The 17,550-nt window shown below is 41.5% G+C and overlaps 1 protein-coding gene across 1 annotated transcript in view; it reads right to left on the reverse strand.

The window, feature by feature from the left end:
- Positions 1-7,535: 7,535 nt before the first annotated feature.
- LOC126101372 (zinc finger protein 691-like) overlaps positions 7,536-17,550 on the reverse strand; it is a 28,484-nt gene continuing 18,469 nt past the window's right edge. Inside the window, exons 3-4 of the mRNA XM_049912039.1 lie at positions 13,010-13,123; positions 7,536-7,680 (exon numbers count right to left, since the gene is read on the reverse strand). Of these exons, the coding sequence (XP_049767996.1) occupies positions 7,536-7,680; positions 13,010-13,123 (259 nt within the window). The remainder of the gene's footprint in view (positions 7,681-13,009; positions 13,124-17,550) is intronic.

A 17,550-nucleotide genomic window follows, 5' to 3' on the forward strand; every position in this document is an offset into this window, starting at 1 on the left:
TGTGTTTACATATAGTGATTTTTGCTGTTTCTGTTTACACGTCAAATGAAAACAAAACAGGTATATGTGGTTGGAAGCTATCATGTGAATTAAAATACATTCACATAATTACGAAAGGCTAACGTGTTATTAGTTTGTTTTCTGATTTTATTTCCATGTTTTTGACAGTCAGTTGCCTTGCAGAACAATGAAGTTATTTTTGTCGGTTTGCTAAATAAATGTGGCTTTTATTAGTCTTTCCCCAGAGGCCATCAATTTATTAGAAACGAATTGTTTCATTCCGCTCTATTGGCTAATTTCAACTGTTCACTGGATTTCAATTGCACCAAAGAAAGAAGCAAACATGAGATAATACAGTACTAGTACTCCAAGAAAATTTGCATCCTGAGAACTGCACTGAAATATTAATATCTGGTTGGGGCCTGCTTCATTGTGAAGTAAATTTCCTGTTACGCAATATGTATTATGTTACTTCTGCGAATGTACTATGAATTTCTGAAATCAAAGAGCGTTTGATTCTCATTTAAAACTTTTGAACCCAAAAGACCATACATTGTCATCATTTAAAATTTCACTTGCACATTTGTGTGATGTATCAAAATAACACATGCAAAAAAGACCAATATTATGTGTGAAATCTTAGTTTTTCTTGTAGCTTGTTAATCCTCAAGACCAATATTGTATGTGAAAGCTTAACTTTCCTTGTAGCTGCACTATGTGCATTAATTTAAACCATTAATTTTTCCTATTTGTGTGCTCACTCTACTTAACAGTGATGTTGCTATTACCTGACCGTCATGTGTCCTATGCTCTGAACATCTGCTGTCATTGGCTGGTGAGGTCACCTGACACGAGCTACGACTGGCTTACAAAAGTGCATTTCAATCTCGATTTCAATGCTTCGGTAACTAAAGTGCTGTTTTGATCCTGTACTATTGTAATGCGAATACCAAAATATGCAGTGTATTGTAATATGAAAATATGCAGTGTAAATGTTGCTGCACATCAGAGGTTTCCAAAACTTTTTGGCGAGTTTTCTGTTCTCCGAAGTTCCACACTGGTGTATAAAACCTTTACCATTCAAAGTATTGATATTTTTACACCTCCAGGGGAAAGTATACTGTCATTTATCATGGAAAAATTGTATTTTCCACCTTGGAAGAAGTGTGTGTTCACATGGGAAAAAGTGCATTTTTACCCGGGAAATGTGGGAAAAATCTGGGAATTCTTTTTTCTTGTTCATGTACACACCCTGCGTAGGTGTGCTGGCGCATCTTGCATATAACTTTAAAATGACATGAATTCTCCCTGTTACTGGTGAATGGTACATCTTGTGGTTGGCAATTGCTTCATTAACAACTAGTTTCATTTGTTTCTTTGATGAAAGAAACAAAAATATCATTTAGGACTAACTTTTGGAATATACACATTAACATTCTGATTGCTGTAGTCTTAGTGATGGCTGTTACAGCGCTAGGTGTGCGGATCTGCTCTAGCCACAAGGCAGTCAGTGTGTTAATGAATAGTATTGTGCACATCTCAGCATTACATTTTTGAAGGTACTCATCCAATCTTTACAGTATTGCAGTGAGGCAAAAATTTGCAGACTCAACATTGTTGGTGTGCACAATAAACCCAAGTAAGGTTTGTCAAATACTCAATGTTCAGGGAGAAAGGAAGGCAAGACAGTTACCACAGTAACTTTGTTTACTTCCTAAACTTGATTACTGAATTGAGTAATAAGTAGACACTACATACAGTGTTACATGTAGAAAACATGCAAGTTCCTCAATGTGTGCTGTTTCTTTGTCATTACAATGACATACCTTGGATACCTTGGAACAAATTTTTTCCTAGCTTGAATAGATTTCACATTAATGCATTAGAATATCTATGAAGTTCCACAGCCATATAATCACAGTCCACATTGGACATATGATAGCTGCATTTTAATAATAACCATTTGGTGCTTACATTTAGTTCCAGTGTTGGAGAAGATTGACTTTACAATTATTCCTTCATTTAAATCTGACAATTGTTGTGTGTGTGTGTGTGTGTGTGTGTATGTATAGCTTACCTGGTGAATTTCTTGCATTCAAAGACAACAGGATACTAAATCAAATATTCATAACTGTCATAAGTCAGACTTATCACAGTGGATTCAATTAAAAATTACTTTGAGTGGTAGATTATTTAGATATAAATTTTACAATTTAATTGAATGCCTGCAATTGTAAAATATGTGGTTATTTTTATATAGAAGGTGCTACACAAAGCATCGGAGAATTTCATTGTACTGGTTGGTACAACATTCTGTCACTATATGTTTCAAGGTACATGTCTCAGGTATTGCTGCACAAAGTTGCGTCATCTCGGACATATGAAGTTGAAAATTGTAGTGGTGCTTGTCAGGAAGTGTTTCAGTGCTTGTGAACTGTGAAATGAATAATGTGAAGGATAAATGGATTTGCATCAAATTCTATTTCAAGTTGAGTAAAACTGCAGCTGAAGTGCAGTACTTGCTGACGGAGGTATTTGATGCGAGTGACAGTCCAGCAAGAACATTTGAGTGGTTAAGCGTTTCAAGGCAGGCTGAGACTATGGAACATTATATTCTTTTTGACTGTCAGTATACATAACACCAGAAGTATCATTAAAATGCTTGGCATTATTAATAAACATAGAAGGCATATAACTCATGATTTTTGTAACAGACTTGGGCTGTCGTACTGAACATGTCAACAAATTGTAGCTAATGTACTGAACACAATATGAAATGCAGCAAAGTTTGTCTTTCGCTTTCTCAGCATCGATCAACGAAACCTCAAGTTTCAGATATGCACTGAGGTGCAACAAAGAGTGTGTCCAAAATTCTTGTCCAGAGTCATAACAGGTGATGATTCGTGGGTCTACAGCTATGAACTTGAAACAAAGAAGCAATAATCATGATGGAAAACACCATCTTCTCAGAGGCCGAAAAATGCATTACAGGTTCACAGCAATGTGAAGTCAGTGTTGATTTTATTTTTTAACTTTTGTGGAATAGTGCATAAAGAATTTGTTACACCTGGTCAGACTGTCGATGGGCAGTTTTAATGCAACATTCTGAGGCAATTCGGGGAAAATGTTCAGCGTAAATGGTCAGAGTTGTGGAAAAAAGACTGGTTGGTGCACCATGACAATGCGCCTGTGGACACCTTGCTCATTATGAAAGAATTCCTGACCAGATCCATGGCAAAGGTGCTCTACCCTCTCTACTCGCCAGATCTCGCCCTGTGTTACTTATTACCTGTTCCAGAAGATGAAAATTGTGTTGAAAGGGCGATGTTTTGACTTGATCAAAGACATACAAGGGGAATCACAGCAGGTGCTGAACACCCTTCACCCTGGCTTGAGTGCTTCCAAAGATTTGAAAAACGTTGCATACATGGCCAAGGTGACTACTTTGAAGGCATCGGAAGACATTTGAACTAAGTATAATTTTCTGGTTTTTAGAATGAAATTCTCAGGTATTTTGGTTAGCATTTGGTACTTTCAAGTGTATTGTATTTTTAGATCTTAAGTTTGCTGCTTGCAATGTATGAGGTATTAAGTCCGGTAATTTCACTATAAAGTAAAAAAGCAAAATTTTCCTGACTGTCATTGTCCTGTAGTGATTCTGTGTGGCTCAGTGGCTTGGTGCCAGTCTGTCAATTGGCTACCACTTTGGTGACATAAATGTCCTGTGTCCACTCCAATAATCCTACCAGAGAACAAAAACCTGCAGTTTGTGTTATCCAAACACATCACTGGTTCTAAGTCTTCCGATTTAGAGGGTTGAAGGCAAGGTTAAAGGCAGATTGAAAAATTTCAGTTGCTAGAATGAAAATCAATCTAGTTACCCCTTGGTTTCCAGATGTGTGCTTAACTGTTACACCACCATGCCCGGTGTCCATAGATTATGACAAATATGTCAAATAATTCTACTTACAGAATTTCAGAGCTGGTGGTGTGAGAATGAGTTCTGCACAAGACATCTAAAAATTCTATAAGTATAATAGCCTTCATATTTGCAAGAATCTGTAAAGCAAGATCAAACAGTAATGGTAAAATTTTGTATATTTTCATTAGTCACAACTATCTAGTGTCTCACACAGCATCATATGTATGATGGTCATAGTGCATTGGCTGGGACAAAGTATTGTTACCTAGAATGAAATTTTCACTCTGCAGTGGCGTGTGCACTAATATGAAACTTCCTGGCAGATTAAAACTGTGTGCTGGACCAAGACTCTAACTCTGGACCTTTGCCTTTCGCAGGAAAGTGCTCTATCATCTGAGCTACCCAAGCACAGCTCACGACCCGTCCTCACAGCTATAATTCTGCCAGTATCTTGTCAACTACCTTCCAAACTCCACAGAAGCTCTCCTGCAGACCTCCCAGAACTAACACTCCTGGAAGAAAGGATATTTTGGAGACATGGCTTAGGCACAGCCTTGGGGATGTTTCCAGACTGAAATTGTTAAAAAAGAAGAAGCCCTTCTAATAGACAAGTTGGGGGTGCCATTTGTATTTCTGGAAAATGCCTTTTTTTGCACAATGTGAGTGTTACTTCATAGATAATGCATGGTGAAATGTGGTGCAGCCGAAAAAGTTTCCATGAAATAATTTGAAAGTTAGTATACTAGCCGGGCAGGATATACAAAAACTTTGTTGTACTGATAAGTGTCCTCATTTTTATGGAAACTAATTTAAAAAATGGGGCATTAGAAGAATCACTGTGATATACCTGTCCTAAAATTAATGTATTCACAAGTGTAGAAACCTGCAAGTTTGATGTATTTATTTGGATAATTCCTTTTGTGGAATTAAAGAATCACTGCAAAGTAAGTCAGCAATTTCATTCGCTACTGAAGGCCTGCAAACATGATATTGTTTGTTTCCAATAAACTCGGGTTCTACAAGTAACCAAACTGGACCTGAGGCCTATTTTTCTTATTGCTGACAAACCCAAATTTCCAAGCTTGCAAATATTTCCAATGCTGAGTTCTCACACATGGATATCTGTGTTCAATAATTCAGGAATCAACAGGCATAATAATGTTGTTTCTCAGGTTTTGAAGTTCTTGGAAAAGCTAACACTTTCTGAAATCCATCTTGGTCTTGCTTTCTTTTAATACTATTTAATCTTGGAAGATGATTGTTTCTGTTGAGAACCAGCATCATTTTCTCATCAGTGAATAGTGTTAGATGGAAAACCACTATCTAGCGAAGAAGGAAAAGCTAGGAGGAATATACAGAGGAGCTGGACAAGGGAAATGAAGGCAAGAAAGAAGTGGAAGAGGAAGATGAGATGGGAGATAAGATACTATGGGAAGAATTTGCTAGATACTGAATGACCTAAGCTGAAACAAGGCTCCTGGAGTAGGTGATATTTCCCCAGAACAATTGATATCTTTTGGAGAGCGGCCAATGACAGAACTATTCCATGTAGTGTGCAAGATATGAAATGGGGAAATACCCTTAGACTCAAAGTACATAAAAATTTCAAAGAAAGGAAGCAGTGCTGACAAGTGTGAATAGTATGGAACTGTCAATTTAATAAGTTGTGGTTGCAAAACACAGACAAATTATTTTCAGAAGGATAGAAAAACTAATAGACACCAATATCGGGAAAGGTGGTTTGGGTTTTGGAGAAATGTTGGATCATTTGAGGCAGTATTGACTCTCTGATTTAACTTGGAAGGTTGAAAGGTTAAACCTACATGTATAGCTTCTGTGTACTTACAGAAAGCTTTTGACAGCATTGACTGGGAATACTCTATTTGAAATTCTGGAGGTATAGGGGCTAAAATATAGGAAGCAAAAGGTCATATACAACTTGTGCAAAAACCAGACTGCAATTATGAATTGAATGTCATTAAAGGGAAACTGTGGTTGAGAAGGGAGTGACACAGGGTTGTATCCTGTCACCGGTGTTATTCAGTCTTTTCATCGAGCAAGCAGTGAAGAAAGCCAAGGAGAAATTTGGAAAGGGATTTAAAGTTTAGGGAGAAGAAAAGAAGTGCAAGGTTTGCCAATGATATTGTAATTCTGCTAGAGACAGCAAAGGAATTGGGAGTGCAGCTGAACAGAATGAACATTGTCTTGAAATAATATGATGTGTACATTAAAAAAAGCAGAACAAGGGCAGTGGAATGCAATCGAATTAAATAAGGTGATGCTGGGGGAATTAGATTAGAGAATGAGACACAAATATAGCAGATGAGTTTTGCTATTTGGATAGCAATATAACATGATGGCCATAGTGGGGGGGGGGGGGGAGGGGGATATAAAGTATAGACTGGTAATAAATAGTAAATACATAAATAGTAAGGGAAGAGTTTCTGAAGAAGAGAAATTTAGTGACATTGAATATAAATTTAAAAGTTGGGAAATCTTTTCTGAGGGCATTTCTCTGGAGAGTGGGTCTGTACAGAAGTGAAATATTGTCGATAAGCAGTTCTGACAATAAAAGAATAAAAACAATTGAAATACGGTGCTGCAGAAGAATGCTGAAAATTAGATGGGTAGCCAATGACAAGGAACTAAATGGAATTGGTGAGAAAACAAGTTTGTGGTGCAACTTGGGTAAAAGATTGTTTGGGTTGATAGGACCTATTTAGACACATCAGGGAATTGTAAGATAAGAACCAAAGTGAATTGTGCACATTTCTCTGTTGTACAATGCCAGACGCCACTGCCAAGTCCTGTGTTGTATATCTTGTACGAGACTTTTAACCCCATCCAACAGTTGACTTTACACTGGAGCATAACCTGGAGCTCATTGAGGTTGCGCCAGTATCTGTCTCTCATGCAAACACCCAACCAAAAGTTGGTTACTTAGTTGATATTTATGTGCAGGAGAAAAGGCATTTGAAACATTTAATGGTGAAATATTTCATTTGGGAACAATTTGCTACAAAGTCTTCCGAATTGGAATTACCATCTATATTTGTATTTATTGCAAATGTGTGTTTTTTCAGGTTCCTACATGTGACATTGTGTATTGAAAGTATGCAAGCTCCTGTAACTTTACATCTATTTCTGAAAATTTAAACTGGAATTTTAACAAATTAACTTTTAATAAACACGTTTTACTTTATCTTTTAAGTGGTTTTAGTTTCATATGTGCTGATTAAAGAAACTAATGCTGTATGTCAAGGATAGGTTTCATGTTTCCATTTTGGGAAATGAAACTAAATTTAATAACTATGGCTAAATATGGGACAGAGATTATTAATTTACATTATTGATAGCTGATTGTCAGTTTTATTTTTAGGGTGCAACACAAAAATTACAATAAATAAATATGAAACGATTTAATGTTCTTCTACAATATATACAAAGGTTTATTTTGAAGGATGTTTTTTCTCAACACATGGCAATAAATGTTTTTAATTGTGCTTCAGAAATACAGACAGGAGATTGTACAGTCACTCTATAGGTGATGTTACTTTTTCATTACTTTCTGTTCAATGCTAATAATTAACTATATTTATAGGCTGCATTGGTGTCAGCATAATTCTGCGACTCTGAACTGTGTTCTTTGTGTTACTTCGTCACATGAGGTGTCATGTCTGCCCCAGGTACAGTGCCTAGATTTAAGATGCCTTTCCAAGTCTCTGCGTCTAACTAGGACTTTCCCACACAAGTCGCATCTGAAATAAAATTTCACTATGGTTATTACATTAATCACAATAATACAAATGGTCTGAATGCCAGAAGATATGTTACTAATTAAATAAATTAACTCTACAAGAGCTTCGTATCATAATCTTTAAACAGTAATCTCAGTGGGATGTGACAGATAGTATCTGAAAATACAATGGATATACTTAGTTTTGCGTAGCTGTGCATAGGTACATGTAGAGTTTGCAAGACATAGCAATAGCTCACAGCATAGTGTCTAGGGATGAAAGCAACCACAAGTGGGAGGGCGTGATACCAATACCATCAATAAAATCATTGAATGTTGGATGCCATGTACATTTGTCAGCTCAAAAAAGTGGAAGTACAGCACTGATGTGGCTGAAATCCAACATGCCATTTTTCCAAATTATGTTGAGTTCTGTCTGTATTTTAGATCTATTCAAAGAGTAGATGAGTCCTTTCAGAAAATAAAATTGCTGTTATTAGAAATTTTCTTGGTTATCATTCTACTTAAATATTCAGCCTACATGCTTTCTATGTAATGGGGCAGAGGATCGATTCAGTGCTAATTTGAAAGTTTCTTTTTCTTCCTTGCCATAGGAGACACATACTACAATGAAATTTTCCGTCTATTCCAATGATGTACAGAACTATTACAAGATGTGTTCAGTAAGTAATGCAACACACTTTTGTCTGAAAGCAAGTTGGTTTTGTTCAGGATTGTAATTTACCATACTATTCCCCACACTTTTGGCTACAAAACCCTATTTTTCAACACAATCCCTGTTCAATGCCACAGCCTTGTGCTGCCATACTGGGAGGGCCTGTTTGCTAACATGGTACCACTTTACTGGTCGACATCAGGGCCAACATCTGGCTGCATAAATAACCTCCACGTACTGCTACCTGTGGAGTGCATCCTTCTTTGGGACAAACAGATGGAAGTCGAAAGGTGCGAGATCCGGGCTGTAGGGTGGATGAGCAAGAACAGTCCAACGAAGTATTGTGAGCTCCTTTTGGGTGCAAAGACATGCTTGAAGCCTTTCATGGCCATGGGCATGGAGAAGGGGAAGTTCGTTTGCATTTTTCTGGTGACAAACACACTGAAGCAGTTTTGTCAATTTCCTAAGGGTAGCACAATACACTTGAGTTGATCGTTGCAACATGAGGGAGGAAGAGTCCCAGAAGATTGTCCCCATGACTTTGCTGGCTGAGGGTGCAGCTTTGAACTTGGTGCCACTCCATGGACTGCTGTTTTGTTTCCAGTTTGAAGTGATGAATCCACGTTTCATCACCTGTTACGGATTTTGACCAAAAATTCTCAAATGGCTCTGAGCACTATGGGACTTAACATCTATGGTCATCAGTCCCCTAGAACTTAGAACTACTTAAACCTAACTAACCTAAGGACAGCACACAACACCCAGTCATCACGAGGCAGAGAAAATCACTGACCCTGCCGGGAATCGAACCCGGGCGCAGGAAGCAAGAATGCTACCGCACGACCACGAGCTGCAGGCCAAAAATTCTCAAGATCAGTCTTGTAACACAAAAGCAGTCCCGCATAGAGCTCCTTTGTTGTTCTTTATGGTCTTCTGGTAGGCGGCGAGAAACCCAGCGGGCTCACACTCTTGAGTACCACAACTGGTGGGCGAGTGTGTCAGCACTACCAACAGAATGTCCAGTTGAGCAGCGAGTTATTTGATTGTCACCTGTGATCACCTTGATCACCTTTTCCAGGCCCTTCTCCATAGCAGAAGTAGAAAGTGCTGTCAAGCAACTGAAAGTCGGTACGGCTGCTGGCCATAACAACATCTATAATGAATTTATTAAGAAAATTGGCCCACACTGCATAAGCTGGCTCACTTCGCTCTTCACTTACATACTCAAAGAGAATAAACTTCCCAGACAATTCAAACTATCGAAAGTTACAGCCACTCGCAAGCCTGAAGACAGCCCTGAAAGCTACCGCCCTATAGCACTGCTCAGTTGTACAGTCAAACTTCTGGAACGAATCATCCTAACCAGAAAATACCGTTCGTCGAGGCTGCTACCCCTCCTGAACAAGCTGGCTTTAGACAAGGACGCAGCTGCACCAATCAAGTTCTTGCCCTAACTACCCATATTGATGCAGGTTTTCAAGGCCATCTGAAATCAACAGCTGTCTTCATTGACCTGACAGCCGCGTATGACACTGTCTGGCGACAGGGACTGATCTACAAGCTACTGCGAGTTGTACCAAGTCAAGAAATGGTGGATCTAATATCCAGCATGCTTAGTGAAAGACAATTTGAAGTGTTTCTAGGCAGCTCTAAAAGCCACAAACGGAAAGTAAATTATGGACTACCACAGGGATCTGTTTTAGCCCCATCACTATTCAATTTATACATTAATGATTTACCAACCACAACCCCAACTAAATTCATGTATGCTGATGGCATCGCACTGGTAGCACAGAGCAGTAATTTCGAAGGTGGTGAACGAATTCTTATGGAGGATCTGGAGAAGATGTCAACTTTCTTTAAGACCTTGAGATTGATCCCAAGCACGTCAAAAGCTGAAGTATCTTGTTTCCATCTAACGAATCGTACTGCGAACTACAGACCAAGAGTTCTGCTCAATGGACAAATGTTGGGGTACAATCCTTTCCCAAAATATCTCGGAATCACTCTAGATAGAACCCTGAGCTGCAGGCCGCGGTGGTCTCGCGGTTCTAGGTGCGCAGTCCGGAACCACGCGACTGCTACGGTCGCAGGTTCGAAACCTGCCTCAGGCATGGATGTGTATGATGTCCTTAGGTTAGTTAGGTTTAAGTAGTTCTAAGTTCTAGGGGACTGATGACCACAGCTGTTAAGTCCCATAGTGCTCAGAGCCATTTGAACCATTTTTCAACCCTGAGCTACAAAGAGCACATCACCAAGCTTTCTCATAAAGTTGCTGCAAGGAACAACATACTACATAAGCTCAGTGGTACCACCTGGGGAAGGAACCTCTGTTGACTGTCTGCGTTTAACTGGCATCCGTCTTGTGTACTCTGCTGCCGAGTATTGTGCACCTGTCTGGTTGGAAAGTGTACATGTGAAGAAGGTAGACACAAAACTGAACGACACAATGCGCTGCATTACTGGTTGCATCAAAACAACCCCATGCCACTGGTTACCTGCATTGAGTCACGTCCCTCCACCTCACTTAAGGCGGAAACAAGCTCTACTGAGGGAGGCCAAGAAAATCTCTGCATCACCCTCTCTACCACTGCACCAGGAATTCTGTTATCCGCCACAGCAACGATTGCGATCAAGAAGACCAACAGGTGTTACTGCAGGGCAACTCATCGCGGATGGTTTTGACCTAAATGAAAGCTGGAAGCATGAATGGTCAACAACAACATTGAGAATAAGAGCCCATCACCTTGACCCACAAAGAAGCCAAAAGGTTTTAACCTACCGAGGAACCTCTGGTGCCGCCTCAACAGTTTAAGGACTGGACCTGGTTGTTGTAGCTACTTCAGGTACAAATGGGGATGGATCAGTTCACCTATGTGTGAATATAATCAAGAATAGCAGTCAATTGAACATCTAGTACAATTCCCGACGACTTGTTGACTCTCACACCCAGCTTAATTAATTGGTTGAAAAACACGGACTTTAAGGATTAATCTTGTCTTATATCATATGTATATTGTATAAAATCACCATACGATTAAAATAAAATAAACCTCGAATGAGTGTGTCCTCCCGCTCCAACATTGCAGGAGTGACAGCTGTGTGCGGCCAGCCGGTACGCGTGAGATCAGACGGGTTTGCGCGACCTTGTTGCGAGGATGACAGACGCCTCGCCTCACCGTGCTTTTGTTTACTGCCGTGTCTTCGTAGACATTCTGCAAGCGCCTATGAATATTTGCGATGCTCTGGTTTTCCGCCAGAAGAAACTTAATTGCATGTCCCTGCTTGGAACGCACCTCCGTTGCGCCGCCCCTTTTGGAACTCAATGAAATTGTAGGGGCTGAGTAGGAATATTGCACGATGTCCCGCAAAAAATTCCGCATTTTTCAATCGTAATTGACTAAGGAAAAAATGTGTTGCATTACTTGCTCAACGCCCCTCGTACAAGGCACTTTTTGGAAATTTGTGGTGAGGTCTTATGGGATCAAACTGCTGAGGTCATCGGTCCCTAAGCTTACACACTATTTAACTTAGCAGGCCGCGGTGGACGAGCGGTTCTAGGCGCTTCAGTCCGGAACCGCGCGACTGCTACGGTCGCAGGTTCGAATCCTGCCTCGGGCACGGATGTGTGTGGTGTCCTTAGGTTTAAATAGTTCAAAGTTCTAGGGGACTGATGACCTAAGATGTTAAGTCCCATAGTTCTCAGAGCCATTTTTTTGGTTTAACCTAACTTACGCTAAGGACGACACACACTCCCATGCCCGAGGCAGGACTCAAACCACCGGGTGAGGGGGGGGGGGGGGGCGATGGGGGCCACGCGGACCGTGACAAGACGCGTCAAGCCGCGCGGCTACAAGAAACTTTAATACAGTGACTGGGGACCAGTCAAAACTAACTTTTGTAAATTTGTCCAGGTCACCAGCTCTTAGTTTTTTTATAATATTAAATAGTAGTAAATCATTGTTTGATTTATTACTGTTCAGGCGGTCTCTTCTTGAACTTTGTTATGACAAAGCATTGGGTGACAAACGCTAAGCCGGCCGAAGTGGCCGTGCGGTTCTAGGCGCTGCAGTCTGGAACCACGAGACCGCTACGGTGGCAGGTTCGAATCCTGCCTCGGGCATGGATGTGTGTGATGTCCTTAGGTTAGTTAGGTTTAACTAGTTCTAAGTTCTAGGGGACTAATGACCTCAGAAGTTGAGTCCCATAGTGCTTTTGATCCATTTTGAACAAACGCTAAAAACAATCAACACACCGAGCGGGGTGGCGCAGTGGTTAGCACACTGGACTCTCATTCGCGAGGTCAACGGTTCAAACCCGCGTCCGGTCATCCTGATTTAGGTTTCCTGTGGTTTCCCTAAATCGCTTCAGGCAAATGCCGAGATGGTTCCTTTGAAGGGCACGGCCGACTTCCTTCACCAACCTTCCCTAATAAGATGGGATCAATGATGTCGCTGTTTGGTTCCTTCCCAGCAACCAACCAATCAAAACACAAAACACAATTTTTATGCTCCATGAAAACAAGATACTTCGGCGCATGCATATATCTTTTGCCTAATAGTTACCAGAAAAGGAACGATGATATGTTGATGAAATCGCTTTCATATGTAATTAAGAGATTGTCTGAGTGATTAAGCGAAATAAGTGTATTAAAGTAGTTACAAATACAACTCACCTGTATGGTGTCTGGCCTTCGGCGTGGAGTCTGACATGCTTATTGAGGTTACTCGGATCACCGAATGCTCGCAGGCATACCTTGCATTTGAGTGGCTTGTACCCTGTGTGAGTCCTGGAACAATAGAAAGACTGTAGGTTAGGAGACGATGGGGATGGGGCAGGAAATACTTTGTGTTCTTATAGAAACCATGCTGACAAATTCACTGAGGTTACTTGTCTGTTTACTGTATGCGTTCAGAATGGTGCAAATGGCTCTAAGCGCTATGGGACGTAACATCTGAGGTCATGAGCCCCCTAGACTTAGAACTAATTAAACCTAACTAACCTAAGGACGCCACACACATCCATGCCCGAGGCAGACTGTTTGCGTCTCCACCTCTGCCATTTTGAGGCAAGCGTTCACTGGCGTGCACCTCATGACTCGCATCATTTCAGATGAGTGAGTATGGCGTGTCAATGATGAAATTTGTCGTTGTGTGCATGCTGCTACTTTTTTCGCTTTGTGATAGATGGCGCTGTAATAGTCACAAACGTATAAGTACGTGGTATCACGTAACATTCCGCCAGTGCGGACGGTATTTGCTTGGTGATACATTACCCGTATTAAAAAGGACCGTTTACCAATTGCGGAAAAGGTCGATATCGAGTTGATGTATGGCTATTGTGATCAAAATGTCCAACGGGCGTGTGCTATGTATGCTGCTCGGTATCCTGGACGACATTATCCAAGTGTCCGAACCGTTCGCCGGAGAGTTACGTTATTTAAGGAAACAGGGAGTGTTCAGCCACATGTGAAACGTCAACCACGACCTGCAACAAATGAGGATGCCCAGGTAGGTGTTTTAGCTGCTGTGGTGGCTAATCCGCATATCAGTAGCAGACAAACTGCGTGAGAATCAGGAATCTCAAAAACGTCGGTGTTGAGAATGCTACATCAACATCGATTGCACCGTACCATATTTCTACGCACCACGAATTGCATGGCGACGACTTTGAACGTCGTGTACAGTTCTACCACTGGGCACAAGAGAAATTACTGAACGATGACATTTTTTGCACGCGTTCTATTTAGCGACGAAGCCTCATTCACCAATAGCTGTAACGTAAACTGGCATAAAATGCACAACTGGGCAACGGAAAATCCACAATGGCTGCGACAAGTGGAACATCAGCGACCTTGGCGGGTTCATGTATGGTGCGGCATTATGGGAGGAATGATAATTGGCCCCCATTTTATCGATGTTAATCTAAATGGTGCAATGTATGCAGATTTCCTACGTAATGTTCTACCGATGTTACTACAAGATGTTTCACTGCACGACAGAATGTCGTACTTCCAACATGATGGATGTCCGGCACATAGCTTGCGTGCGGTTGAAGCGGTATTGAATAGCATGTTTCATGACAGGTGGGTTGGTCGTCGAAGCACTATACCGTGGCCCGCACGTTCACCGGATCTGACGTCCCCGGATTTCTTTCTGTGGGGAATGTTGAAGGATATTTGCTATCGTGATCCACCGACAATGCCTGACAACATGCGTCAGTGCATTGTTAATGCATGTGCGAACATTACGGAAGGCGAACTCCTCGCTGTTGAGAGGAATGTCGTTACACGTATTGCCAAATGCATTGAGGTTGACGGACAACATTTTGAGCATTTATTGCATTAATGTGGTATTTACAGGTAATCACGCTGTAACAGCATGCGTTCTCAGAAATGGTAAATTCACAAAGGTACATGTATCACATTGGAACAACCGAAATAAAATGTTCAAACGTACCTACGTTCTGTATTTTAATTTAAAAAAGCTACCTGTTACCAACTGTTCGTCTAAAATTGTGAGTCATATGTTTGCGACTATTACAGCGCAATCTATGACAAGGCGAAAATAGTGGTCAACTAAAACATTCATATTTCTTTACGTACTACACGAATATGTAATAAAAAATGGGGAATCCTATTTTAAAAAACGCAGTCGATATCCGTTTGAGCTATGGCACCGCCATGTAGCATGCCAACCATAGCGCCATCTGGTTTCCCCCTTCAAGCTAGAAGAGTTTCGTTGTTTGTAGTTTTTTCGTTTGATGCTTATTTCGTGTGACATTTGGCCCGGTCACTATCAATGGACCACCCTGTATAAGGCGAAGACAGGCCTGTGACGAAAGTGATAACGATAGTCTATGTCTTCTCGTTGTCCTGTTTCTAAAACCTGCACAGAAATCATGAGATGTGCGAGTGTAGGTAACTGAATTAATAATATAGGAGAAGAAAATTGATAAGTGTATGACATACGAAACTTGGGTCGGTCCGACGAGCGTGCTTGGGTAGCTTAAGTGGCAAGCCGCCCGCTCACGATTTAGCGGGAAATGCGGGTTCGAGTCCCAGTTAGGAACAAATTTTCGTATGTCGCTTTAGGTAATACATCCATACCTGTTACAGTTAAGTTGAATTTCAGGTTAAAAATTCCTTGGGTGCCGTTCGCAGCTGTAACAGACGATCTGAATTTCTTTTGGTTGTGAGTTACGAGTACAGGGCGTAAAGCAGTCGTCACACGGGACGAGGCAGCTGTAGTTGAGGTGCACGCGAATAGGACATCTGACCTTACGAGAGAGAGCGCTTTCAGCAGAGGGTTAAAGTGATTTCGTGCCCATCGGCGGGAGTTGTCGGCTTTATATGGATTGAAGACAATACAGATTGTTCATGGAAATGGGCACACGAAAAATTCCCGTGTTAGTTCCGTTAAGACGCGCATTTCCTTCCTTGTTCATGCGCTACTTATAATGTTGTGTCTGTGGGATACATACATAAAAACTTCAATATCTGTGAGCATGTAATAAGACAAAAAGAAAACATACATCTCCAGTCAGTAAGGACATTAGCTTAAACAAATTCACCAAATCGAATAAACTCACTTCTGACACAGAATACACTTTTATTTACATAACATCAAGAATTACCTAAATTATTCCCATTAATTTCGTAAGAAAGTCACAAAAACTTTTATAAAATGTGAAGGTGAAAAAAAATCATCCGCAGCAGGGCTCAAACCTACTACGGTCTTACGCTCTGTTCTGTAACATGGTGCCTCTACTCACTTCGTCTTATTCATTTATTTATTTTTCGCCGTAACTTCTGCATTGTCGTCCGAACAAGACACAGCCAGTGCAAAAGCACCAAGGCGTAAAAATACGAGCAGGTGCTAGTGCCATAGAGAATCGCCAATTGCGCGAGTTCCACCAGCCCCACGGGCGACGCTGAGGATGAAGATATCGAATTTTGAATTTAAACAGTCTTCTGAAGTTAGACACTTCTGCTGGCCACCAAACTCGCCAGACATGAACATTATTGACCATATCTGTGATGTACGGATTTATGGACAGAACAGCAGAATTCATGGTGTCAGTTCCCTCCAGCACTACTTCAGACATTAGTCGAGGCTATGCCACGTCGTGTTGCGGCACTGCTGCGTGCTCGCTCGGGTCCTACCGATATTTTAGGCAGGTGTACCAGCTTGTTTGGCTCGTTTGTTTGGCTCTTCAGTGTATGTAATTATAACAAATCCTAACCAAAACGAGGCGTTTTTCGTGAATCTCACAACAAGAAGTTATAACACTATAATAACTAATAAGAAAATTCTGTAACTACCAAATATGACGTTTCCCGTCGTTCGATTGCGGCAAATCGTACCATTAACGTTTCTTTCTCGAGACATTCAATGTAATGGTGCTTAGAAAGAGCACATATCCATGGAGTGTAAGGTATGACATTAAAACTACCACATATCGTCTATTACTGCACGAAAAATACGAAATGGGTCTTGCTTTCTGCTGGCCTTAAGTTTCTGTTTGTGACATATCTGGTTCCGCGCGACGCGGATTTGGAATACGCGCCAGACGGCACGGACGTCGGAAGACCCCAAGAGGTCTCTGCACCATCGCGCCGTAAGCCGTGGCGGCGCGTGCCTCCTGGCCCAAGTTATGTGAGGGCGCCACAGTGGAACACGTGGTCCCAGCGACCAATAGCGGCGCCCCCGATCATGTATTTAAGCCCCTGCCTCTCGCTCAGACAGTGGGGGTTGCACCCCTCTACCATCCTCCACACCTACAAATCCTTAATCTGTCCCATCCTCTGTTATGCCAGTCCCGCCTGGATGTCTGACCCCCCCCCCCCCCCACCCCAAATTCTATAAGTCCCTCCAGATCCTTGAGCGTCATGCACTCCATCTCGCCTTCCATATACGCCTCCGGTCCCTCACGCGAGTCCTCTATGACCTCATTCATTTCCCCCACCTGCTCCTGTTCCTTGAACATATCCGCATACTCTACATCTCCCGCCACCTTGATCCCCATCACCCCCTTGTTGCTCCTCTCCTCTTCCATTCCCGCCCCTTGACACGTCTTCACTGTTGTGTCCCCCCTACTCTCCATATCTACACCCTTCATCTCCTTTCCCAAGGTGGCTTCCATCAACTCCCCCTCCCGGATGATCTCTCTCTCCCTCCATTTATCCCTCCTATCAACTCTGATCCTCACCCCTCC

This window comes from Schistocerca cancellata, chromosome 9 (genome assembly GCF_023864275.1).
Source record: "Schistocerca cancellata isolate TAMUIC-IGC-003103 chromosome 9, iqSchCanc2.1, whole genome shotgun sequence".
NCBI classification, from domain to species: domain Eukaryota; kingdom Metazoa; phylum Arthropoda; class Insecta; order Orthoptera; family Acrididae; genus Schistocerca; species Schistocerca cancellata.